We start from the raw sequence: 26,345 nt of genomic DNA on the forward strand, positions 1-26,345 counted from the left end.
CAACAAAAATCACACAAAAAAACCTTGCCATCATTTTTTTTTTCTTTTAAATCACTGTCCTCATTGTGTTTCCTATCCACCAATATAGCCTATGGCTTGCAGTTTATCAAGTTGGGGCTCATGGCTCCAGGGAACAGAAAACCCTGACTCCCCCCTAAACAATAAGGGAATTTATTATTTCATGTAATAGGATGTCCCAGACTTTGGGCAAACTCCAGACATAGTACAACCATTTGGTTCCGTGATGTCATTGAGGACCTGGGCTCTTTATCTTTTTCCTCTGACATTCTCTGTGAGTCGGCTTTGCCCTAGGGCTGGCTCCCTTCATGGATGAAGAATGACTATAGCAGTTTCAGGCATTACGTACACATATATGATCCTATAGGAGAAAAGTGCGACCATCTCTTTCTCTTTTTTAAAAAACAGCTTTATGGAGATATAATTCACATACCATACAATTTTCCTACTTAAACTTCATGTTTCACTGAGTTTTAGTAGATTCATAGTTGTCCTACAACCACCACCATCAATTTTAGAACATTTTCATCTCCCTAAAAATAAATCCCATACCCATTAGCAATCATTTCCCACTTCTCCCCAACCTCCCCCAAGCTGTAGTCCTAGACAACCTCTAATCCATGTTCCATTTTCATGCATCTGCCACTTCTGGTGGTTTCATGTAAGTGGAGTCATACACTATGTGGTCTTTTGTGACTGGCCTATTTCACCTAGCCTAATTTTTTTTTTTTTTGAGATGGAATCTCACTGTGTCACCCAGGCTGGAGTGCAGTGGCGTGACCTTGGCTTACTGCAGCCTCCGCCTCCCGGGTTCTGGTGATTCTCCTGCCTCAGCCTCCAGGTGGCTGGGATTACAGGCATGCACCCCTGTGCCCAGCTAATTTTTGTATTTTCAGTAGAAATGGGGTTTCACCATGTTGGCTAGGCTGGCCTTAAACTCCTGACCTCAGGTGATACTCCTGCCTTGGCCTCCCAAAGTGCTGGGATTACAGGTGTGAGCCACTGCACCCGGCCCACCTAGCCTAATGTTTTTAATGTTGATTGCCATTTCTTTCTTGAATTCTCCCTTTTAAGAAGGAAACCTTTCCTAGAGATCTCTCAGCAGACTTCCTTTTAAGACTGTTCTAAATCGAGTGACATGATCTATTCCTAATCTAATCATTGGAGATGGAAGAGGAATGACTGTGATTACCTAAAGTGACTGTAAACTAACCCTTGGCAAAGGGGATGGGGTTATCTAGTCACCTGCTTTGTAGTTACAGGCAAACAGGGGCTGGGAAGGTGAAGAGTGGATGTCTGAACAAAATTTAATTCCTGTTAGGAAAGAAGAAAGGGGCAATGGATGTTAGGTAAGGAGATAAAATGTACAATACACTTTAATGATACAACATAACAGTTACGAAAGAAGCTAAGAATGGTGAAGGGGGCTCCACTTATCTTTGGTTTATTTATTCCACCAGTCTTCCTTCCTTCCTTTTTGTTTTACACCTGTAAGCTTCAGACTCTAGAGTGGTGGGTTCACCAACCACTCCAAATCCTACCCCTGCAATGGATTTTATTATACCACCAGGTTGAGTGAAGCTGACCAACTTCAGGGGCTTCAGGGAGGTGGTAAAGGCAGGGAGGGGATAACTGAGAGGTGAGAGTCACACAGTGCCCACTTTCTAGGTAATCAATTGACAGCAATTCAGCATGCCATCATTGCTGTTCTAGCTGTATGTAGTTGATGTACACAACTGAGAGGGAGGTTGCAAGTATGAGAATTTTTTAATACACATATAAAAAATTATATATCTCTATATATCTTGTCAATGAGCAAAAAATTGAAATGTGAGACTACCTTAAACCTTGATTCTTTCTCTCGTCTTATGTTCTTGAACACTCTTCCACAGTAGGGGGCAATCTGACTGGAGAGTGAAATACTCTTTCTTGTTGAATGACCATGGCACTCCTGTCTTAGTTTCTTCTCACCCTATTTCTAGGCCAAGGTCATTTCCCTGTAACATCCTTAATAACGGATTCTGAGCCAAGACCAGGCACGGTGGCTCATGCCTGTAATCCCAGCACTTTGGGAGGCTGAGACAGGCGGATCACCTGAGGTCAGGAATTCGACACCAGCCTGGCCAACATGGTGAAACCCTATCTCTACTAAAAATACAAAAATTAGCCAGGTGTGGTGGTAGGCTCCTGTAATCCCAGCTACTTGGGAGGCTGAGGCAGGAGAATTGCTTGAACCCAGGAGGTGGAGGTTGCAGTGAGCTGAGATCACGCCATTGCATTCAGGCCTGGGTGACAAGAGCGAAACTCTGTCTCAAAAAACAGACAAACAAAACCAAACAGATTCTGAGCCAAGAGAATGTTACCTCAGGATTGGTTCTGGACTAATGAGAAGCTACTGGGATGGTCAGCCACCATATTTGGAAAATGCTAGAGATCTTGAGTTGTAAGTAAGACTCTTCCATTCCTGGGAGCTACTGGTTGTCAGTCAGTACATTCGTCCTCAAGGGAACATAAATTCATTTTGTAAGCAACTGGGGCCCATACTTTCAATGTGTCACTTATTTCAATATGCATAAAGTATAGTATTATATGTGGCAATGTGTTAGATGTGAAAAGAGACACAAGTCCCTATCCTTGACAGTGCAAAATGTTCTTCTCTGACGATCCCAGGCAAGAGCTGAAGACCCAGGCAAATTCCAAATAGCTGCTTGGGATGACTTTTCTGCTCCTTGGGAACCTCACTCAGCTGTTAGTGATAGTGAACAGAGAACATGGAATAGGAAGTACATAAGCCAAGCCCTTCTCTCTGGCTGTGTGCATTTGGATCTGTCTTTGGTTCTCTCTGTGGCATGAATGTGCCATTGAGCCTCAGGGACTGTGCCCGAAGCACTGTTCCAGGCCTCTAAGGGCCAGAGTGTCAGACCTGAGTCTTCTCTGGCATCGTAGATCCTTAACACGGATCAGCAAAGGAAGCTCTCCAGGACTCTCTTTGACTATGAGAGGGAACTTGTGTTAGTCCTTGACTAAGAGTTTTGTTTTGTTTTGTTTTGTTTTTTGAGAGGTAGTTTTGCTCTTCTTGCCCAGGCTAGAGTGCAATGGCACGATATCGGCTCACTGCAACCTCCGCCTCCCAGGTTCAAGCAATTCTCTTGTCTCAGCCTCCCATGTAGCTGGGATTACAGACACCTGCCACCACGCTTGGCTAATTTTTATATTTTTAGTAGAGACAGTTTCACCATATTGGCCAGGCTGGTCTCAAACTCCTGACCTTAGGCAATCCACCCATCTTGGCCTCCCAAAGTGCTGGGATTACAGGCTTGAGCCACCGCGCCCAGTCTAACAGAAGTTCTTGGGGCTGCCTAAGTCAGAGTGTCAGGTTTCTGTTGGGCTGCAGGAACCCATTCAGGGCTGGCTAGAGCTTGTGCCTGATTATTATGGAATCTGAATGCATCCTAGTAAAATGGGATTTGGAAGAGAGTAGAATTGGTATAGGTCTCCAAAACTCCAACCTACACATCTGCCTGCAGGTGTGTATTCGGATTCCCTTAATCTCCTATATTTCCATCCTTCTTCATCCTTCATCAAAGCTGACCTTTTCTTATTTGGGGAACCACTTTCATGCTGAAGCCCTAAAGCATACGCTGAGTCTGACCCTTGGAACATCAGCATCAAGTCTCAGATTTTTCTAGCCTGCAGGTGAGCAGTTCAGAAGCTTATTTCCAAACACAAACGCTTTAGATAGTTGGAAAAGAGGAACTGAAAATAATGGTCTTCCATACCCTATGACAACATTTTAGAGCTAGAAGGGTTTTTTTTAATGGTAATGTTCTCAGTCCCCTAGTTTACAGGTGGAGACTCAGGAGAGAGGGCTAGAAAGTTATTGCTGCTAAACAGTGTGGCCCAATGGATTGGTGCACCCTGGCATAAGGAATATGTTTACTGCACCATAGCCTCATTGAATGTCCCCACCCCGGCCTTTTTTTTTTTTTTTTTTTTGAAGCATTCACCTAGGGGGACATAGGTAGGATGCATGTCTACACGTAGGAAATGTGCAGACTAGATAGCAAGCTCCATGGGGCAGGAACCATGAAGGGCGTTGTACCTGAGCATACCCCCAGTGCTTGATGCAGGGCCTAGCGCACCCTCAAATGTTGGTTGACTGGCCGGGTGCGATGGCTCATGCCTATAATCCTAGCACTTTGGGAGGCCAAGGCAGGCAGATCGCTTGAGGTCAGGAGTTCGAGACCAGCCTGGCCAACATGACAAAACCCCCGTCTTTACTAAAAATACAAAAAAATTTAGCTGGGCCTGGTGGCACACACCTGTAATCCCAGTTACTCAGGAGGCTGAGGCACAAGAATTGCTTGAACCCGGGAAGCAGAGGTTGCAGTGAGCTGAGATTGCACCACTGCACTAGCGCCTGAGCCACAGAGTGAGACCCTGTCTAAAAAAAAAAAAAAGTTGGCAGACTGAATGCTGGAAAGAAGAAGGACCTGGCTTTGTCCCCACACCAATCTGGTGAGCGAGTACAGAATGTAAACTGTCTGGAGGTTGGCATTGGCCTAGCTTCTCCGTTGCTCTCTTGTTCTCTAGAATCCAATCAAGCACCTGTGGCCAGAGAGCTGTGTGAAATGGAAACCAGTCCCACCAGCCCCTGATTGCACCCCCGCAATGCCTTCTCGCCCTGTTTAATGTTATGTCCAAACTCCTGGCCGCCGTGGCCTGTCTCCACCTCTCCAGCTTCCTCGCTTGGCCTGTCTCCTTAGCTCTCTCTGTCTCACCCACACTGGCCTGCAACTCGCCAGAGTGCCCCAGGCTTTTGAGCTTTTGCACGGGCCCTTCCCTCTCCAGGCTCTCTCCCCTGGATCTTTGCTTCAGCTGCTCCTTCTTGACATCCGGTCTCAGACCAATGGCCCCTTACTCAGAAGGCCTAGCACAGGCCGCCTAATTCCACACAGTTCTCCCCCTTCCCGCACTGCCTTCCATCACCTCGTTTCATTTTCTTCGTGGCACGGAGCACCATCTCCAATGGCCTTGTTCATTTAGTTAATTTATTTTCCGACTTAGTTCCAGGTGCTAAAACAGTGTTACCTTGGCAGGCTTCCCATCAAATATTGTTGCGCAAAGGATGGATGGATGAAAGGAAGAGTGAGCCAATAAACGAGGGAACGCCGGGAAAGGCAGCCTCAAGGCGGCGGGCCCTGCCACCCCCACCGTCCCAGAGCATCCCAGCCGGTTCCCGCCCCCGGCCCGAACTGGCCCGCGCGCGCTCGCAGCCCCGCGGCGGAACCCGAGGGCGGCGGCAGCGGTTTCCCTTGAACGAGCCGGGGAAACTGGAGGGAGCACACAGGAAAGGCAGAGCCACGAGCTGGACCAGCCGTGGTGAGTGCAGCGGCGCCCAGGCCGGGAGCCGAGTGCGGGTCGCTGGGACTGAGCGCGCGAGCGGGGTGGGAGTTGGGATGGGGGCCCGGGGCGCTGGGCGGAGCCTCTGGAGTCGCGCTGGGCCGAGAGCCGCGGGGACCCAAGCATCAGGGGTCGTGGGTGCAGGCGGCGGCGCGGCTTGAAGGTAGGGGGTGCGGGCCTGGCCGGCGCGGCAGGGGAGGGCCTCGCGCGCATCCCGTGGTCACGGCGGGAGTCAGCTGTCCTGGGTTCGAGTCCCAGAGCTGTCGCTAACTTGTGGACCCCCCTCACTTCGTCCCTTGGGCTTCAGCATAGTCCTTTGCAAAATGGGGCCAATAGTATCAGATCCATTGATGGGTTGGTTGGTTCATTCATTCTGGCGCTTTACTAGGTTCTGGTGCTGCAGATGGATAGACGAACTTGCCCATGAGGGGTTCACTATCTAGTAAGAAAAACATTTCCACCTGGATACTCCACAGGCGTGTCAAATTCAGTATCTCCTAAACCGCACTACTTTTCTCCACAAACCTACCACTCAAATCTAAATGACTGAAATCACTATTCAACCAGTCACCCAAGCACAAAAACCTGGCTTGGTTCCTCCTCTCTCACTTACTACAGTCAATGGACCACCAACTGCTGCCAATTTCTACTTTCTAAAGCTTTCCAAATCCATCCTTTATCTTGGTTTGTTCTTTTAGGTGCCTAGAGATTATGGCAATAACTTCCTAATGGTTCTCTTTAGCTTTAATTTTAGCTTCTTCCAGTTCATTTTTCATTCTGCTATAAAGTGGTCTTTTAACAGGTCAAATATGATTATATCACCCACCTGCTTAAAGCCCATTAAAGGTTTTTCATTGTCTTCAAAATAATAGCCAAAGTCCTTAGTGTGGGTTCCAGGTGTTTTCTGATCCCACCTGGTCCTCAATCCTTTATCTCTAAACCACTGTTTCTCAAAGTCTGGTATAGTGGTGACCTCCATTGCAACCAACGTGGGAGTACTTGTTAACAAGTGAAGATGACAGCTTAATTCCAGAACAAATGAGACTCTAGCGGGAAGGGGCAGTTCCCAGGATTCTGTGTTTTTAACAAGTTCTGCACTAAAGGTTGAGAACCCCTGTTCTAGACACTCCAATTTTTACTCCGCTGTTGATGAGATTCAGGACACACTGCCCCAAAATATGACTCGTTGGCATTAGAGGAAACAACTGAAGCAGGAAAGTCACTTTGTGTCTTCCCACTTTTCTCCCCTGAAGCAGGCCATAAAAGAATTGTTTGACCTTCTTCTGTATAAGACCCTCCAGTGAGAGGTGCTCATCCTATAAGTATAGGATCGAGGAAAGGAATGCCCTTATCTTTGAAGACACAGGTACACAGAGAAGAATCAGAACAAATAGGCCTTGCTAAATTCTCCCCAGCATATTACTGTTAGATCATACCCCCTTTTTCCAGTCTCAGCCATGAACCTAATTCTCCCCTCAACTATCTACGTATGTTTCTCTCAACACACTTTACTGTCTTTTATGCCTTTGTACACTCTCAGTTTGGGCTACTGTAAAAAAAAAATACCAAAAACTGGGTGGCTTAAACAACAGAAATTTAATTCTCACCGTTCCGGAGGCTGGAAGTCCAAAGTTAAGGTGCCAGCATGGTTGAGTGCATGGTGATAGCCCTCTTCCTCGGTTTGTAGAGATCTGTCTTCTTGCTGTATCCTCACAATGCAGAGAGACCATCTCTGTAGTGTCTAGTCTTATAAGGACACTAATCCCTTTCATGGGAGCCACTCTTATGACCCAATTATCTCCCGAAGGATCTATCTCCTAATACCATCTCAATGGGGATAGGGCTTCCACATCACCATTTTTGGGGAACACAGCATTCAGACAATAGCATCCACAAAACTCCTTCGTTACTTTAGTGACTCCTCCTCATTATTCAAGGCTCAGGGAAGACTTCATTGACTGTGCACCACCCCCTCAGCCCTAGACCAGGTTAGGTTCATTCTTGCAGACTCTCACAAAGCCTTGTGCTGACTCCTCGACAATTATCCCACTGTACTGCAATCATAATTGTATAATTGTGTTAGCATTGTGGGTTTGACAGTTGTGAGCTCTTGAGAGAACGCATGAGACCCATTCTTCTCTGCCCTCACCCCCAGCACAGAGCCTACCATATAGGTGTTTATTAAAGGGCTCTTGAATGAAGGAGTGATTTAGGGCCAGATGGAGAGGAGTTCAAGAATTAGTTGGGCCTTTGGAATCATGTGTCAGCCTGACGGTGTATGGGATTCACAGGAAGATGGTCTCCCTGGCACTGGCTTCACTGCTGCTTTTGATAAGGATGTTTCTACCCTTGAGAGGAATTTTAACCAATGGGATTTAAAGGGAGTCATAAAAGAACTGGACTTTTAAGTGGAAACAGTTTTTTTTTTCTTGGTCTATATACCTCACTAACAGATAGTCATAAAAAATTTTGCTTAAATTTTTGTTTATCTAGAAAATAATTAAGTTCATTTTCAAAAACTTAGAAAGTACATTGCAATTTTAAAAATAAACATCACCCACCATTCCACAACCTAGAGGGATCTACTTTAAAATTTCGTTTTTGAGCCAGGTGCAGTGGCTCACGTCTGTAATCCCAGCGATTTGGATGGCCAAGGCGGGAGGATTGCTTGAGGCCAGGAGTTTGAGACCAGCCTGGGCAACATAGTGAGGCCTTGTCTCTAACAAAAAAAGGAAAGAAAAAAATTAGCCAATTGTAGTGGTATGTGCCTGTGGTCCCAGCTACTTGGGAGGCTGAGGCAGGAGATTTGTTTGGGCCCAGAAGTTATAGTGAGCTATGATTGTGCCACTGGACTCCATCCTAGGTGACAGAGTGAGACCCTGTCTAAAAAAAAAAAAAAAAAAAAAATTGTTTTTGTTTAATTGTATTGGTTTTCTTTTTAAATTTATACTCATGTTTGAACATAATTGGTATAATGCCAATTATATATGGCTTTTTATCCTGCTAATTTTACTTAACATTATGTTTTGGGTTTTTTCCCCCATCAGTAAAACTTCTGGGTAAAAAAAATATTTAATTGCTATTTAACTTATTCATTGAACAAATATTTCTTAAACAGCTATTGTGTGCCGGATCTTACTTTAGGCATGGGATACAGCAGTGACCAGAATTATGTCCTTACTCTCATGGAGTTTACATTCCAGTAGGATTAGGCTAATAAATGAGCAAATGAATATAAGCATCATCAAATAATAAATGTCATGAAGAATAAAGATATTCTGTAGTGTCCCTCTGTTTTTTAGTAAAGTCTTCCTAATTTACCTTCTTTAAAGGAGTGTATGAGTGTCTATCATTTTATTATGTCATCAGTGAATATGATCATTTAAAAATTTATTTTGGTCAATAATGATAGTTCTTTGTAATATGCATGTCTGATTATTCAGGAAGTTGAACATTTTTAGATAGCCATGTACATTGCCTCTTCATTGAGTTTTCTATCCATGTTTTCCTATTGAGGACCTGGTATTTTCTTCTGTTTTGAACTCGCCCTTCATATTATTATTTTTTGGGACACTTACATTATGATGGATAGACAAATGTATACTCTTAAACAGTGGTACAGTGAGGCTGTAAGGAGTTAGAAAAACCAGAGGAAGCCTGGAATTCCCTTCCTCTCTTTCCGCCCCTCCCTCTTCCTTCTATTGCAATGAAGAAATAGTGATCAGAGAGGGAAGAAGTATAGGTTAGGTGGAAATACGTGAAGGAAGAAAGAAAGGTGGATGCATGTGTGGGTGGATGAGAAGATGAAGATGATGGAAATAGAAGGGAGAAGATGAGCTGAGGCCAGAGGAGAAGTGGTAAGGAGGAAGAGGAGTGAGTGGGAAAAAAAGGAGTGAGAGAGGATAAAAGAATGGAAGACAGAGTAATAGGGACATTACATGAAGACCATGGATAAATTATATTTTTTTCTTTTTCTGCCTCTACTAACCTAGCAAATCTCTAGAAGATGACGGTGTTCTTTAAAACGCTTCGAAATCACTGGAAGAAAACTACAGCTGGGCTCTGCCTGCTGACCTGGGGAGGCCATTGGCTCTATGGAAAACACTGGTAACTATCTGACAGCCCCATCCCACCTTTGCATCTGCAGCAAAACAGCCCCAAAGGGCCTCAGGTTAAAATCTTGCTCAGCTGTGCTTATCCCTATAAAACGTGGTGTAAAAGAAAAATAAATGTTATTCAAAGCAAAAACAAAGACTTCTTGTAACCAGAGCTGGAACTACATGCATACTTATATCCAGTGGTTAGAGAATAAAGTAGAGACATCACAAAGGAAGCTATTTTTATTCATTATTTTTATAGTGGAAGAGATTAAGACATCTTAGAGAAGTCCTTTCCCAAGTTAGTAGTGTGAACCCCCAAAATCTGAGACAGGTCTTAGTCAATTTAGTAAGTTTATTTTGCCACAGTTAAGGACGTGCGCCTGTGACACAGCCTCAGGAGGTTCTGACGACATGTGCCCAAGGTGGTCTGAGCACAGCTTGGTTTTATACATTTTAGGGAGATATGACACATCAATCAATATACGTAAGATGAACATTGGTTTTGGTCTGGAAAGGTGGGACAACTTGAAACAAAGGCAAGACAACTGGAAGTAGGAAGGGAGCTTCCAGGTCATAGGTAGATAAGAGACAAATGGTTGCATTCTTTTGAGTTTCTGATTGGCCTCTCTAAAGTAGGCAATCAGATATGTATTTATGTCAGTGAGCAGAGGGGTGACTTTGAATAGAATGGGAGGCGGTGGGGCACAGTGGCTCATGCCTGTAACTCCAGCACTATGGGAGGCTGAGGCAGGTGGATCATTTGAGGTCAGGAGACCAGCCTGGCCAACATGGTGAAACCCATCACTACTAAAAATACAAAGATTAGCTAGGCAGTAGTGGCGTGCACCTGTAGTCCCAGCTACTCGGGAGGCTGAGGCAGGAGAATCGCTTGAGCCTGGGAGGTGGAGGTTGTGGTGATCCCAGATCGGGCCACTGCACTCTAGCCTGGGTGAGGGAGTGAGACCCTGTCTCAAAAAAAAAAAAAAATAAAGAATGGGAGGCATGTTTGCCCCAAGCAGTTCCCAGCTTGACTGTTTTTCTTTAGCTTAGTGATTTTGGGGCCCCAAGATTTATTTTCCTTTCACAGTAGTAAGCAAGGACTGGAACTCATGTCTCCCTGGCATTTTATTCCTTCCATTTCTTACTATAGTCTCTTGATCTGTCATCAAGGGACACTTACTGAATTTGTTCCTCCATCCCGTGTTACTATCCTCATCTGTCCCATTAGCCTACATTAATTTAAATGAGAAGTAGACTTTCAAACCTTTTGTTTAAATAAAGAATTCAGAGGAGTCATGGATTTTATTAGTCTTCCTGCATGGAGGGAGAAGAAAGTGCCAGAGCTCCTCTTTTAGTTTAATATGGTAATAAGATTTAAATAAACAGAGAAGTTTTTGTATAAAAATTATACAAAAGACAGCCAATCAAATTGCAGTCTTTTGGAGATTAAGGACTACATTTTAAGTATGTAGCAACACTGAAATCCAGATGTCTTAAATGACGGCTTTGTTGAACAGAAAACAGAACAGTTACTCTTTGAATTAGAAGTCTCCACATTGGAAAAGAGATTCATATTGATATTTTGTGAACACTCAATTCACCACTGTGAGAATAACTTTATGATATAACATGATGTCTGCTTTTTTTGCAGCTGTGGAAAAATTGCAATACATTCCCCTTCTTTTCTTTCTAAGTGTTGTCAAGGCCAGGCACTCAAATTCCATTAGCCAGCATCTAAGGAAAAAAGCAGACATAAGAAGCTTAAAATTTGTAATTAAGAAAAGGGTGGAGCAGATATTTTAACAAATGGAGCATGGAATGTTTGGCTTCTTCTTTTTCTAACTACACTTGGGTCCTCAAGGCCCCTTTGCTGGAGCATCCAATCTAGGCCATGGCTAGGTCAGTCGGGGAAAATTCCCACCCACTGAGGATTGCTGCTGTTTCTACGACTAGGTGAAGATTTGAGGAACTGTGTACTCTGTTCAGGATGTCTTTAGAGGAACCATGATAAGTTCTTGCCCATGTAGCCTTGAGACCTTAAAAAAGGACCATTAAGTCTTCAGGACTAATGGAGGCCGTGTTCTAAATTGGATCTGAAACAGCTTGAGCCAGAAGTGTGGTGGCAGCCTGGAGGCCTCATTTTGCTCTGTCTTCACCCTTGACATTCAATGTTACTGCCCCAAATGCAAACTCCTGTTGTCCTATTGCTTTTCTTTTTCTCAGACTGTTCTCTTGCATGATTTGGTACTGTTTAGCCTTTTTAAAAAATTGTGGTGAAAAAACACAGGACATAAACATTTTCACCTTAACCATTTGTAAATCTGCAGTTCGATGGTGTTAAGTATATTCACATTGTTGTTCAACAGATCTCTAGAACTTTTTCATCTTGCAAAACTGAAACGCTGTACCCATTGAACAACTGCCCATTCCCGCCCCAACCCAGCTGTCCTTGACAACCACTATTCTACTTTCTGTTTCTAGGAATTTGACCACTTTATACTTTGTGTCAGTGAGTCATATAGTATTTGTATTTTTGTGGTTGGCTTATTTCACTTATAATGTCCATAATGTTTAAATTATCTTTACCTTTTCTTTTTTTTTTGAGACGGAGTCCTGCTCTGTCACCCAGGCTAGAGTGTAGTGGTGTGATCTTGGCTCACTGCAACCTCTGCCTCCCAGGTTCAAGTGATTCTCTTGCCTCAGCCTCCCAAGCAGCTGGGACTACAGGCACGTGCACCATGCCTGGCTAATTTTTCCGTTTTTAGTAGAGACGGGTTTTTTTTTTTTTAACCATGTTGGCCAGGTTGGTCTCGAACTCCTGACCTCAGGTGGTCTGCCTGCCTTGGCCTCTGAAAGTGCTGGGATTACAGGTGTGAGCCACCATGCCTGGCCTATATTATCTCTAAATGTAAAGATATATTCTTTACGTTTAAAGAGGTATGGTCTTTACATCTGTCAATGGACATTTTGGTTGCTTTTACCTCTTGACTATTGTGAAACATGCTACAATTAACTTGAGTGTACAGATACCTCTTGGAGATCCTGTTTTTAATTATTTTGGATATATGCCCAGAAGTGGGATTGCTAGATCATATGGTAGTCTATTTTTAATTTTTTGAAGAGCTTTCATACTGTTTTCCATTGTGGCTCATCATTTTACAATCCCACAAACGGTGTACAAGGTTTTCAGTTTCTCCACGCCCTCATCAACACTTGTTATTTTCTGTTTCTTTGATATGGGCTATCCTTATGAGTGTGAGGTGATATGTCATTGTGGTTTTGGTTTGCATTTTTCTAATGATTAAGGAAGTCAAGCATCTTTTCACATGCATGTTGGCCATTTAAAAATCTTTGGAGAAATGTCTGTTCAAGTCCTTTTTCTATTTTTAATTGAGTTTTGTTGTTGTTGTTGGCTTGTAGGAGTTCTTTATGGATTCCAGATATTAATCCCTTGTGAGATATATAATTTTGAATATATTGTCTCCTATTCTGTAGCTGGCCTTTTTACACTATTGATCATGTCCTTTGATATATATTGTTTTTAGTTTGGTTAAGGCCCATTTGTCTACTTTTGCTTTTGTTTGCCTCTGCTTTGGTGTTATATTCAAGAAACCATTGCTAAATCCAGTGTCATGAAGCTTTTTCCTATGTTTTCTTCTAGGAGTTTTATATTGGGTCTTACATTTAGGTCTTTAACAGATTTTGAGTTAATTTTGTTTATATGGTGTAAGATAGGGGTTCAGCTTCATTATTTTCCATATGGATATCTTGTTTTTCCAATACCATTTGTTGAAGTGACTGTCATTTCCCCATTGCGTGGTCTTGGCATCCCTATTGAAGATCATTTGACCATATAGATGAGGATTTATTTCTGGGCTTTCTGTTGTTCATTAGTCTATATATCTGTATTTATGCCGATACCACACTGTTTTGATTACTATTGCTTTGTAATATATTTTAAATTCAGTACATATAAGACTTCCATCCTTGTTCTTTTTCAAGATTGTTTTGGATATTTGGGGATTTCTTGAGATTCCATATGAATTTTGGGATGTTTTTTCTATTTTTGCAAAAAATGCCATTGGGATTGCATTGAATCTGTACGTTGTTTTGTAGAATAGACATTTGAACAATATTAAGTCTTCTAATTTATGAACACGGAATGTCTTTTTATTGTACTCTTTAATTTCTTTCAGCAGTGTTTTGTTTTTAGCATATAAGTCTTTTACCTACTTGCTTAAGTTTATTCCTAAGTATTTTATTCTTTTGATGCAATTGTTAATGGGATTGTGTTCTTAATTTCCTTTTCAGATTGTTCATTCTTAGGATATAGAAATATAACTGATTTTTGTGTGTTGTGTATCCTACAGCTTTGCTGAATTTATTAGTTCTAACAGCTTTTTTTTTTGGTGTAGAATCTTTAGGGTTTCTACATATAAGATATGTCATCTGTGAATAGAGATAATTTTACTTCTTCCTTTCCAGTTTGGATGCCTTTATTTCTTTTTTTTGCCTCATTGCTCTGGCTAGAACTTCCTGTGCTATGTTGAGTAGAAGTGATGAGTGGACATCTTTGTCTTATTCCTGATCTTAGAAGAAAAACTTCCAGTATTTCAAAATTGGGTATGATGTTAGCTGTGGGCTCATCATAAATGACCTTTATTATGCTGTGATACTTTTCCTTTTGTTGCCCTCCCCCCATTTTTTTTTTTTGCCTATATATCCCCAACCTTTTCACAGAACAGTGCTCACATTCTTTATACCAAACTTGTTTTTACCCTGAGAAAATCTTACCCTGTAGTCTTCTTGAGTGGAAGCTGCCTTGTCCTTTCTTCTTCTTCTTTTTTTTTCCCCCATCAGGTCATTTTATTATTATGGTTTTTACAAATTTTGTTTTATTTTAATAGTTTTTGGGGTACAGGTGGTGGTTTTTGGTTACATAGATAAGTTCTTTAGTGGTGATTTCTGAGATATTGGTGCACCCGTTACCCGAGCAGCGTACACTGTACCCAGTGTGTAGTATTTTATTCCTCACCCCACTCCCACCTTTCCCCCTGAGTCCCCAAAGTCCCTTATATCATTCTCATGCCTTTGTGTCCTCATAGCTTAGCTTTCACTTATAAATGAGAATATATGATATTTGGCTTTCCATTCCTGAGTTACTTCACTTAGAGTAATGGTCTCCAACTCCATCCAGGTTGCTGCAAGTGCCATTATTTCATTTTATTTTATGGCTGAGTAGTATTCCATGGTGTATATATACCACATTTTCTTTAGCCACTTGTTGGTTGATGGGCATTTAGGTTGGTTCCATATTTCTGCAATTGCAAATTTTGCAGCTATAAATATGCATATGCAAGTGTCTTTTTCATATAATGACTTATTTTCCTTTGGGTAGATACCCAGTAGTGGGATTGCTGGATTTAATGGTAGTTCCGCTTTTAGTTATTTAAGGAATCTCCATACTGTTTTCCATAGTGGTTGTACTAATTTACATTCCCACCAGCAGCGTAAGTGTTCCCTTTTCACCATATCCATGCCAACTTCTGTTATTTTTTAATTTTTTAATTGTGGCCATTCTTTTAGGAGTAAGGTGGTATCTCATTATTTTTTTAATTTGCATTTCCCTGATGATTAGTGATATTGAGATTTTTTTTCATATACTTCTTGGCCATCTGTATATCTTTTGAGAATTGTCTATTCATGTCCTTAGGCCACTTTTTGATGGAATTATTTTTTTTTCTTGCTGATTTGTTTGAGTTCCTCTGTGGTGGAGTGCCAGTAGGGAACAAGGACCTCTTCTCCAAGGCCCTATGTGATCACAGAGGCTGCCTGCCTATTGGGGTTTAGGTGCAACTTTCCCTACTGTGTCCAGTGCTGCAATTTTGTCTCTGCTGTGAGAAACTACCCACAAGCAGAAGGATCTGGAACTCAAGGCCTGCTCTTCAGATTCTTTTGTCCCATGAGGCGATATCTTGATGTGGTGCTCTCCTGCTCCTCCTAGGGATGGGGCTTCGTGAGAACCAAAGTGCAGTGATTGTTACTGGTCTTCTGGATCTAGCCATCCAGCAGGGATAGCGGGCTCTAGGCTGGTGCTGGGGAATGTCTGAAAAGAGTCCTGTGATGTAATCCATATTCAGGTCTCTCAGCCATGGGTACCAGCACCTGCTGTGGTGGAGGTGGCAGAGGAATGATGTAGATTCTGTGAGGATCCTTGGCTATAGATAGGTTTAGTGTGCTGGCTTTCTTGAATGCTGGTTATGCAAGCGGTGAAGTTGTCACATGGATAGACTCAGGACCTTTGGTTAGCCAGGATGTTGCAGGCAGTGGTATTAGCTGTTGTTTTCTCCTTCTTGGGAGCAGTGTTACTCTGTCATGAGTTGCGGTAATGGCCTGAGTTGGTTGGCCTTCAGCCAGGAGGTGGCATTTGCAAGAGAACACCAGCTGCGGTAGTCATAGTGGGATTTGAACTTGCCCTAAGTTGGGGCAAGTATTCTGGTTTCTCAGGCGATGGGTGGGGCCATAAAGCTCCCAAGAGTTTCTGTATTTTGTGTTCAGCTACCGGGGCTCATAGAGAAATACCTTCAGGTGGGGGCAGGGTTAGGTGGGTCTGAGCTAAGACTCTCCTTGGGGAGGGCTTGCTGTGACCACAGTGGGGTATGGGGAGGTGGTTCTCAGGCCAGTGGGGTTATGTTCCAGAGGGCATTATGGCTACTTCTCTTGTGCCGTATAGTTCACCAGGGAAGTAGGGGATAACTGATAGTGAAAGGCCTCATCCAGCTCCCACGCATTTAGTGTGGCTGGTCTCACTTCCAGAGTGCTCTGCTAACAGTGCCAAGTTTAGATCCAGGCAGCCTGTGCGCAGAACTCAGATCTGCCCCAGGTCATAAGCTTCCCCGCTGAGAAAGCAGGCAAGGCTTTCAGGCCATGCTTCTCGCTGTCTGCTCACAATGTTGGTGGCTCCTGCAAGATATAGTCAGGGATGGCGTCTTTGGGCTTGACCTGGAGACTGTGTGCCTACAAGGTTTTGCCCACTGCTGCTTCTACTTTTTTATTTCACAGAGTTTCCTAAATTTGTTCCAGCTCTAGGTAAGGTTAAATCCTTCTCCCATGATCTGGATTTTCAAATTCCCCAGTGGGGATGTGCGTTCAGAGGTGGGTTTTCCCCCCTCACACTTTGGGGAATCACGGTTTTTCGTCTGTCTTGCAGCATTTGCAACAGTGTGTTGCTTCTTTCAAAGCATCTTTGAATTCTTTCAGTTTTCCTGGTACATTCCTGTGGTGGTTCTTGGAACAAAAGATCACAGTGTGATTCTCCACACACTGTTCTGTCTGTCCAGGTGGGAGATGCAATGCACATTAGCCCTGCCTTTTATCTGTCATCTTGCTCCCATCTCTGTCCTTTCAAATGGGATCAGGGTGTAAGGATGTTGGGATTCTCCTGGCCCTTCAGTAGCTATTCCAAACCATTTATCTTCCATCTTATACATCTTCCATCATTCAAGACTTTTATCTGGCTATCCAATAAAACTATAAATCTTCCAGCCTTCTGGGATCTCAGTTACATTCAGCTTAGGCTTTGGCGCCTGGCTTATCAATGTCATTTTCTTTCTAAGTCCTGTTATCTTCCCGGACACCCTGAGTGTCCATGTGGATGACCTACCTAACAACTTGTCCCCACTTTCCTTGACTTCTTCTGTATCTGTGACTTTGACCCACTACTCCACCTTCTTCCAACTTCACCCCCTTCTCATTGGTTGAATGCTAAACTTTATCATCACTTGCCCCTGTTCCACTTCTGAAATATGGAACTTCGGTATCCCATTCTGTCATTATGGCCTTCTATTATTCCAGTTTTTCATTCCATTACTTCTGCTCTTCAGTGTTATTAGGATTTCTTGTCCCTTGGCTCCTCTGTTTTCTTCCCAATCTATCACTCTTCCTTGCTTTTCATCTTTTTCATATCGTAGATTCCTTGATCCAACACATCATACGTTCCTCAACTCCATTTTTCACATGTCATTCCTGGGCTTTTTAAGCTCTCATTTCCTCTCGTTTTCACAACTAAAGGTTTGTTTTTGTTATTGTTGTGTTTAGAGATGGGATCTCGCTCTGTCACCCAGGCTGGAGTGCAGTGGTGCGATCATAACTCACTGCAGCCTCAAAATCCTGGGCTCAAGTGATCTTCCCACTTCAGCCGCCTGAGAAGCTGAGACTATATGTGCATGACAGCACACCCTGCTGATTAAACCTTTTGGATAGGTTCTCTCTGCTTTCCTATCTCCCTCTCATGCCACATCCTCTCCAATTTTCATTATAATTATTTTCACCAGTTTTATTTTGCATTCTTCTTGACCACTGTATTAGTCTGTTCTCACGCTGCTAATAAAGATACCTGAGACTGGGTAATTTTAAAGGAAAGAGGTTTAATTGACTCACAGTTCCACATGGCTGGGGAGGCCTCAGGAAACTTACAGTCATGGCAAAAGGGGAAGCAAATACATCCTCCTTCACATGATGACAGCAAGGAGAAGTGCTGAGCAAAAGGGGGAAAGCCCCTTTGAAAAAACCATCAGATCTTGTGAGAACTGACTCACTTTCATGAGCACAGGGTGGAGGTAACCACTCCCATGATTCAGTTACCTTCCATTGGGCCCCTCCCATGACACATGGGGATTATGGGAACTGTAGTTCAGGATGAGATTTGGTGGGGACACAGCCAAACCATATAAACCACTCAGCTTTAGACACAGTTGACTCTCCTCGAAATGCTTCATTTCTTTGTCTTTTGACTCCCATATTCCTGTTTTTCCTCCTCTGTCTCTGGCTGTTTCTTCTTCTTCTCCTTTGTTACTTTTTTTTTTTGAGACAGAGTTTTGCCCTTGTTGCTCAGGCTGGAGTGCAACGGCATGATCTCGGCTCACCACAACCTCTGCCTTCTGGGTTCAAGCGATTCTCCTGTCTCAGCCTCCTGAGTAGCTGGGATTACAGGCATGTGCCACCACACCTGGCTGATTTTGTATTTAGTAGAGATGGGGTTTCTCCATGTTGGTCAGGCTGGTCTTGAACTCCCAATCTCAGGTGATCCGCCCTCCTCAGCCTCCCAAAGGGCCGGGATTAAAGTGTGAGCCACCGTGCCCAGCCTCCTTTGTTACTCTTCTCTGCCCTTCTACTCAGACATTAGAGGAGTAGTTCTCTAGGACTCTGCCCTAGGCCTTCTTCTCACATTATATTCTCTTCCTGCATGATCTAATCACTCATGATGTCTTCAGTTACCAGCAATATGAAGCCATATCCCAGATTTTTGTCTCTATAAAGACCTCTTTTGAATTCCAGACCTGTATATACATTCAGCTACTTGTCTATTTGGATGCTTCACAGGTGCCTCAAACTTAACAGATGGAAAATAAAGTAAAAAGTTTTCCTGCCAAACCTGTTCCTTCTCAGTAATTGGTACCACTCACCATCCATCTAATTTCCCAAACTAGGCTAGGCTTGGTGGCTCACACCTGTAATCCCAGCACTTTGGGAGGCCGAGGCGGGCAGATCAACTAAGGTCAGGAGTTCGAGACCAGCCTGGCCACCATGGCGAAACCCTATCTCTACTAAAAATACAAAAGTTAGCTGGGTGTGGTGGCGCATGCCTGTAATCGGGAGGCTGAGGCAGGAGAATCTCGTGAACCCAGGAGGCGGAGGCTGCAGTGAGCCGAGATCGTACCACTGCACTGCCTGGGTGACAAAGAGAGACTTCGTCTCAAAAAAAAAAAAATTCCCAAACTAGGAATTTAAGCATCATCCTTTATCCTCCTTCATTCCCTGCATCCAGGTCATACATTCTAAAGGATTTTGCTCCCTCTACATCTCTTAATGTATTGAGTTTCTTTTTCCTGTCCTCACTGTCATGGCTTTTGTCCATACTACTATTGTCGCTTGCCTGGGTTCTTAATAACAGCCTCCTCACTGTTCTGGCACCTACTTTTGCCTGTTCCTAATCCATTTTGGATACCGTTGCTAGAGTAATCCTTTGTAAGTACAGATTGCTATTGCTTTGAGACTCAAGCACAATATTCTTACCAGCTCTACATGTGCTTGGCCCCTGCATACATCTCTAGACTTGCCACATTTTATACTTTAACACGTGGACCTTTCCGATCTTCCGAAGTGACATGTTCTTTCTGTTTCAGGATTTCTTGGAATGTCCTTGCACATGTTGTTCTCCGCGGAACATTCTGACTTTCTCTTCTTCCTTAGACAACTATCATTTCTCCAAGTCTCAAATGTTATTTCTTTAAGCAAGCCTTCTTTGTCCTCTCTAGTCAGGATTAGGCAATCATCTTACATTTTCTCCATAGTACTATGAACTCCTCCTATATATTATTCATTGCTATTGTGATTTTCTGTTATTTGTTTCTTCTGTTATAAGACTCTACAGGCAGGGGTGCTGTTTGTCTTGCTCAGTGTTGTCCTGCAGTCCCAGTACATAGAAGATACTTGACACACATTTTATTTATGAAAGATGGAACAAACAAGAGAATGAAAGGATGAGTGTGCAGAGGGCAAATATCAACCTTATTGACTGACCATTAGGAATTCACAAACCTAGGCTGTTGAGTCCTTCTGAAGGAAATTATACCCTAAATTCATAGGTTACTCTTTCAATTTCTACAACATTTATTTTGAAATACTCATGAATTTCCTTACCCACTCTATCTTCTCTATACTTATTCTTAGACAACCTAAATCCTAGTTCAAAGAGAATGTAAAAAACATGGGCAGTTACCCCAGAGTGCATATTGATGTTCTGTCTCTCTGTCTCAGTGGCTGAAGCTGCCATCCTCCTGGTCAGCCCCTCTGACTCTCATCCCATTGTTTCACCTCCCATTGGTTGTCCATTTCCTCACTTGTATCTTTAGTCTCAGACTTTCAGTTTCTCTCTCCCCTATTTGTCAGAATCTTGCTCATACATCTTCACTCAAATCTGCATTCCCATGTGTTTGGTGACCTGCTCTCATCTTCCATTGACACCGTCCTCAGAAGTGTACCTCACACTTGCAGTCCTACCTCCATTTTAGAATAAGCTTAGTAAAATGGCTTGTATCCCATCATCTGATTGAACCTGCTCTTGATGAGGTCATTAATGGCCTCTTAGTTGTTAAATTAAAGGGATACTTTTCATGCCACATTTGATTTTCTTGGCCCATATCCTTTTAGGTACCTTTAGATATCTTCCTGCTTTGTTTGTGCCTTGAATGTTCATGTCCCTCATGTTCCATTCTCATTCTACACACTCTGTAAGGGATCACAACCACACAGTTGTTTTCAGGTATGATATATGGATTTTGGAGTCATATTTTTCTAGCCCAGGTACTGGTTCTCTTGACATTTTGTATGAATAGAAAACAAATATTTTTTGGTAACAGATTTGTGAAAAATTGCATATTTTAATTTCTTTTTATCTGACCCCTTTTGATTACTGCTCTTAGTTTGTCTTTTGATATCAGATATTATTTATTTGGAGGTTCTATTCCATTTTTACTGTATTTATAATTTTTTTTCTCCATTGAGAATTCCACCCCCTTCTTTTTCTCCCTTCCCCCAAGTTTCAAAGAAAAAAAAGTCTGTGATATTTTTCCCCTCTGCATAATTTCCCCACAGCAGGTTGCAGCAGTTGACAAGAGCAGCAGGGACTGCTCTCAACTGGAGAAGAGCAATTGCAGAGGAGAAAATGACCCTGTTTGCTGAAAGTAAAGACAGTTTAAGGATTGCTCATTCCTCTTCAACTGCTTTTACCAAGCTTTCCAGCTTCCCTGGGGAAGATTATGTTCCAGGTTGTTCGGTTTATCATGTCAGCAGTTTACCTGCAATAGTCTCTCACTCATTTCTGGTCCTTTTAGTAGCAAAGAGTCTGCTAATAAAAAGTAGCATAAGAAAGGAGGCAGTGGAGTATAAAAGTTGTCTCTGGAGTCGGACTGAACTGACGCTTCCTAGCAGTGTGACCCTGTGCTCTCTAAGCCTTAGGTTCTTCATCTGTAAAATGGGGATAATAATAATATCTCACTGGGTCACTGAAGGATTGATTAAGTGATATAACTGGAAAGCTGTTAGCATCCTGTCTGCTAGATTTAAGTGTTGAATAAATGCTAGTAATTGTGAGTAAACTTGATATAATACATACTCAGCCCTGTGGAAGTTAAAACCAAGTGCTGCTGGTGACTGGGTTGTGGGTGACTTGAGAGACCGCCAGTGGGAAGGGAGATGTGGATCTGCCAGGTGGTGTAAGGTCTGAGCCTTTTATTTATTTCGCCTTTCATATGTAACAAGACAGCTTGGAAAAGTATAGTTTCAAGACTGACCCAACATAACTACAAAAGAGGCCTGCCATACGTGGTTAAAAGCAGCAAGCCGTGTCGGAAGCCTTTTCCATCTGATTTGGGCTCAGATTATTCCTGCATCACTGGGGACCTTGTCCTCGCTCTTCCCAGCTCTGGTCTGTCTCCCCATGATTTTGGCTGGTGAGCTTTGGCACATCTCCCCAACTAACTCCCTTGGCTGAGCAGTTAACAATAGCTTGGCTCCTGCTTAGTTCTGGCACATGGTACTCAGTTTACTCCTTTGGCTCAGTGCTTCTGACACCAGTTCTGCTACCCACCTCGGCCTGTGACCCAGGGCCATCCCATTTCTTTCTTTCTTTCTTTTTTTTTTTTTTGAGACACAGTCTCACTCTGTCACCCAGGCTGGAGTGCAGTGGCACGATCTTGGCTCACTGCAACCTCCACCTCCCAAGTTCAAGCAATTCTCTTGCCTCAGCCTCCTGAGTAGCTGGGACTACATGTGTGTGCCACCATGTCCGGCTAATTTTTTTTTGTATTTTTAGTAGAGATGGGGTTTCACCATGTTGGCCAGGCTGGTCTTGAACTCCTAACCTCAAGTGATCCACCCTCCTCAGCCTCCCAGAGTGCTGGGATTACAGGCATGAGCCACCACGCCTGGCACCTCCCATTTATTTCTATGGAGCATCTAGCTTCTCAGCTTAGGATCCTGGTACTTTCCTGGAGATTTTAAAATCCCACAGACACCATAAATTCCTTGACATTAAGCTTGCAAAGCAAGTGTGCTACTGTAGCAATGGTCCTGGTCCTTGTGTTTAAGGGTTTTAATTAATATTGGAGTTTTCTTTCTCCAAACATAGGAACATTAATTTTGATTACTGTATATTGGCTTTTCTAAGCATTGGTGCAAGCCACCTTTCAAGTTCTATGGTCAAAAACAGTTTCTTAGAAGTAGTAAAATTAAATGGTTATGAGTTTGCCTGAGGGGTGTGTTCAGTGTCATTCGATTTTACTGAGAACGTACTACTAATAATAATGATAGGCTGGGCGTGGTGGCTCACACCTATAGTCCCAGCACTTTGGGAGGCCGAGGCGGGCACATCACGAGGTCAGGAGATCAAGACCATCCTGGCCAACATGGTGAAACCCCGTCTCTAATGAAAATACAAAAATTAGCTGGGTGTGGCGGTGTGCGCCTGTAGTCCCAGCTACTCAGGAGGTTGAGGCAGGAGAATTGTTTGAACCCGGGAGGTGGAGGCTGCAGTGAGCTGAGATCATGCCACTGCACTCCAGCCTGGGCAACAGAGCAGGACTCCGTCTCAAAAATAAAATAATAATAATAATAATAATAATAGCTAATACTTAATCAGTGATTGCCATGTGCCAGGCACAGTTCTGAGCACTTTACATTTATTAACTCATTTCATCTTCCTTATAACTCTATGAGATGGTTATTAATCTCATACTCATGTGAGATTAATAGCCCTATATAGATGAAGAAACTTAGGGGCAGCAAGATGAAGTAATTTGCTCAAGGTCACACAGCTGGTATCAGAGCCATCATACAAAGCCAGATAGTCCTGATCCTAACCTCTCAAAATGGCCACTGTGTCTTAGGAGCGTGAGAGAGATGAAGAACTGTAAGCTGAGATTACCTTCTATCATAAAATCCATTTGGAATAAGAGAAATTGTTATACCACAATGCTTCAGAGTGTGAGCTTCTGAGCCAGTGGAGTCTGGGTTTAAGTCTTGCCTTTGCCACTTTCTGGATGTGTGACATTGGGCAAGTTATTTAACTTGTTAAACTTCACTTTTATTTACCTGTGCAATATGTCACAATATTATCGTGATGCTAATCACTGCTCCTGGCACATATTAAAAATAGTACCTATTTTAGGCCAGGCGCAGTGGCTCACACCTGTAATCCCAACACTTTGGGAGGCTGAGGCAGGCGGATCACGAGGTTAGGAGTTTGAGACCAGCCTGGCCAACATAAGGAAGCCACTTCTCTACGAAAAATACAACAAATTAGCTGGGCATGGTGGTGGGCACCTGTAATTCCAGCTACTTGGGAGGCTGAGGCAGCAGAATCACTTCAACCCAGGAGGCGGAGGTTGCAGTGAGCCGAGATCACGCCATTGCACTCCAGCCTGGGTGACAGAGTGAGACCCTGTCTCAAAAAAAAAAGTACCTATTTTTATTAGAGATGTATAAGGCACTACTATGTGCTATGTTCTGTTCGAGGGGTACAAAGTAAATGTTAAGGATGTCTAAAGAGAAAAAGATTAATTTAAAAAACTTTTTATTATGAAAATCTTATGCATATAAAAATTAGAGAATAGTATAATAAATCCCCAAGTAACATTTACTGAGCTATAGCAGATATCAATATTTCACTAATTTTGTTTCATCTATGTCCTCTACTTTTTTTTTTTTTTAACTGGAGTAGATTAAAGTAAACCCAGATATTATATCATTTTACCCATAAATACTGCAGTACCTTACTCCAATAGGTAGGGACCTAAAAAAAAATCACACTGTCATTGTGATTATCATGAACTTGAAAAAAACAAAAATTCTTTTATCTAATATTCAGTCTGTGTTTCTATTTTTCTTATTGTCTCCACATTGTTTTACCGTACATTCTGTTCAAATCAGTATCAAAATGAGTTTCTGTCTCTTAAGTCTCTTAAAGTATAACTCCTCTTCTTTTGATAATATTTACATGTTTTAGAAACTAGGTCTACGTTTGCCCTGTAGAATTTTTCATACCCTCGACTGGGCAGATAGCTTCTGCATAGCTGTGCAGAGCCATATGGGAGCCTGAGGCAAGAAGAAAAACCAGTGATACTGGCCCTGACTTTATTTAAAATTGTGTTATTATATTCATTATAACTTTTTTGCATTCATTTTTGATTTTGGAAAATACCTATTAAAATATTTATCTCCAGTACTGTGTTTTTTGGCACACCCTTAAATGGTGCCCTTGAGGCAAGTGCCTCATCACTGTGTTCTAGCCCCAGCCATGAGTTGCTTAATTTGTTCCTCTATCCCTCCTGTGTCTTGTCAGCTGGTGATTAGATCCACATTCTGGAGCTTTGCTATTCACAGTGTGGTCCCGCAGCATAAGCATCTCCTGGGAGCTTCTTAGAAATACAGACTCTTAGGCCCCATCCAGAACCTACTGAGTCAGAATCTGCTTTTTAACCAGATCCCTAGATGATGTGTTTGCTCATTAAAGTTTGAGAAGCACTGAGTGGAGCCATAATTAGATTCCAGTGCAATTTATTTGGCAAGGATGCTTATAGGCCTGTGGTGAATTGCTTACTTGTATAACTTTAAGAGGCATATATTGTCTAGGTGTCCTGTTTTTGGTGATACTAAGATTGATCAGTAGATTCTCATGTGATCAGCTTGACCCATCCATGAAAGTTAAGAAGGATCACTTCTTAGAGTTCACTAGAGCAAAATGGTTAAGAAAGGGGGCTCTAGAGCCCAATAGTATGGATTTGAATCTTGACTTTACACAGCAAAGCAACCCTGGATAGTTACTTAACTGCTCTATGTTTCAAGTCTCTATCTGTAAACTGGAGATAATAGTAGTACCCATTTCACTGGTCATGCAGATTTTTTTTAGAACAATGCCTGACACAAAGAAAGCTCTCAGACAGAAATAACACTTCTTTTCTTCTTTAGTCTTTTCCCTCCTCATCAGAGAAAGCATCCTTACAAAGATATCATTTGAGTTAAGTCCTGCAGAATGAGTTGGACAGTGTTCTAGGTGATATTAATTACTTAATTATAAGCAGAAAATGGGAATTCACTCCATATTTTTGGAGAGTGGCAAAGAATTAGACTTGACTGTAAAGTTGCATGTTTTCAGGAGGATGGGGGAAAATCCAGCTGATGGAAGGCTTTGGATATAGGAAGTCTGTAGTATTTGGGGAACAGTGAAAATTTTTAAGGGAAGAGAATGTCATGAACAAAGTAGCATTCAAGAAGTTTCATGCAGCACATCTGTGCAGCAGGATACATTTGAAGGAAAAATGTCTGAAGGTTAAGAGTGCATTTAAATAGTTTACACAAAAGGTAATAAAGGCCTAAACCAGAGTGATGGCATGAGGAATGGAAGAACTTATGGGTGGTTGTGAGATTGTGATAGTGTGAATAATACATGAGCATGGGTGCCAAAGGCAGGGGGTGTCTCTGCTTTGAGTTTTGCTGCTTACTAGCTATGTGGCCTTTATCAAGTTACTTAACCACCTGAACCTCTGAGCCTCAGTTTCCTTATAAGTATAATGGGAATAATTACACCTGTTTGGCAGGTTAGTTGCAAGGATTAAATAGGTGTGTCAAGTGCCTGGTACTGTGCTCAGCTTATAGTTATCCCTCAATAAATGCTAGTTATTATTATTACTAGGTAGTTGACTGGGCATATGATTGAGGGAGAGGAAGGTAGTAGAAATGATTTTTTGGCTTCAAGACTAGGATAAT

General features: G+C 42.6%; 1 protein-coding gene across 4 annotated transcripts in view; it reads left to right on the forward strand.

Moving 5' to 3' along the window:
* Positions 1-5,139: 5,139 nt before the first annotated feature.
* The window catches only part of AGK (acylglycerol kinase), a 102,338-nt gene continuing 81,132 nt past the window's right edge, over positions 5,140-26,345 (forward strand). Inside the window, exons 1-2 of one of the 4 annotated variants that reach the window (XM_016945479.3) lie at positions 5,140-5,400; positions 9,414-9,528. In XM_016945479.3, coding sequence (XP_016800968.1) covers positions 9,428-9,528 — 101 coding nt within the window. In that variant the 5' untranslated portion in view covers positions 5,140-5,400; positions 9,414-9,427. Of the gene's footprint in view, positions 5,585-9,413; positions 9,529-26,345 lie in introns of all 4 variants that reach the window. The other 3 variants (XM_016945481.3, XM_016945480.4, XM_054656328.2) reach the window with 3 other exon arrangements.

Source organism: Pan troglodytes, chromosome 6 (genome assembly GCF_028858775.2).
Source record: "Pan troglodytes isolate AG18354 chromosome 6, NHGRI_mPanTro3-v2.0_pri, whole genome shotgun sequence".
Lineage (NCBI taxonomy): Eukaryota > Metazoa > Chordata > Mammalia > Primates > Hominidae > Pan > Pan troglodytes.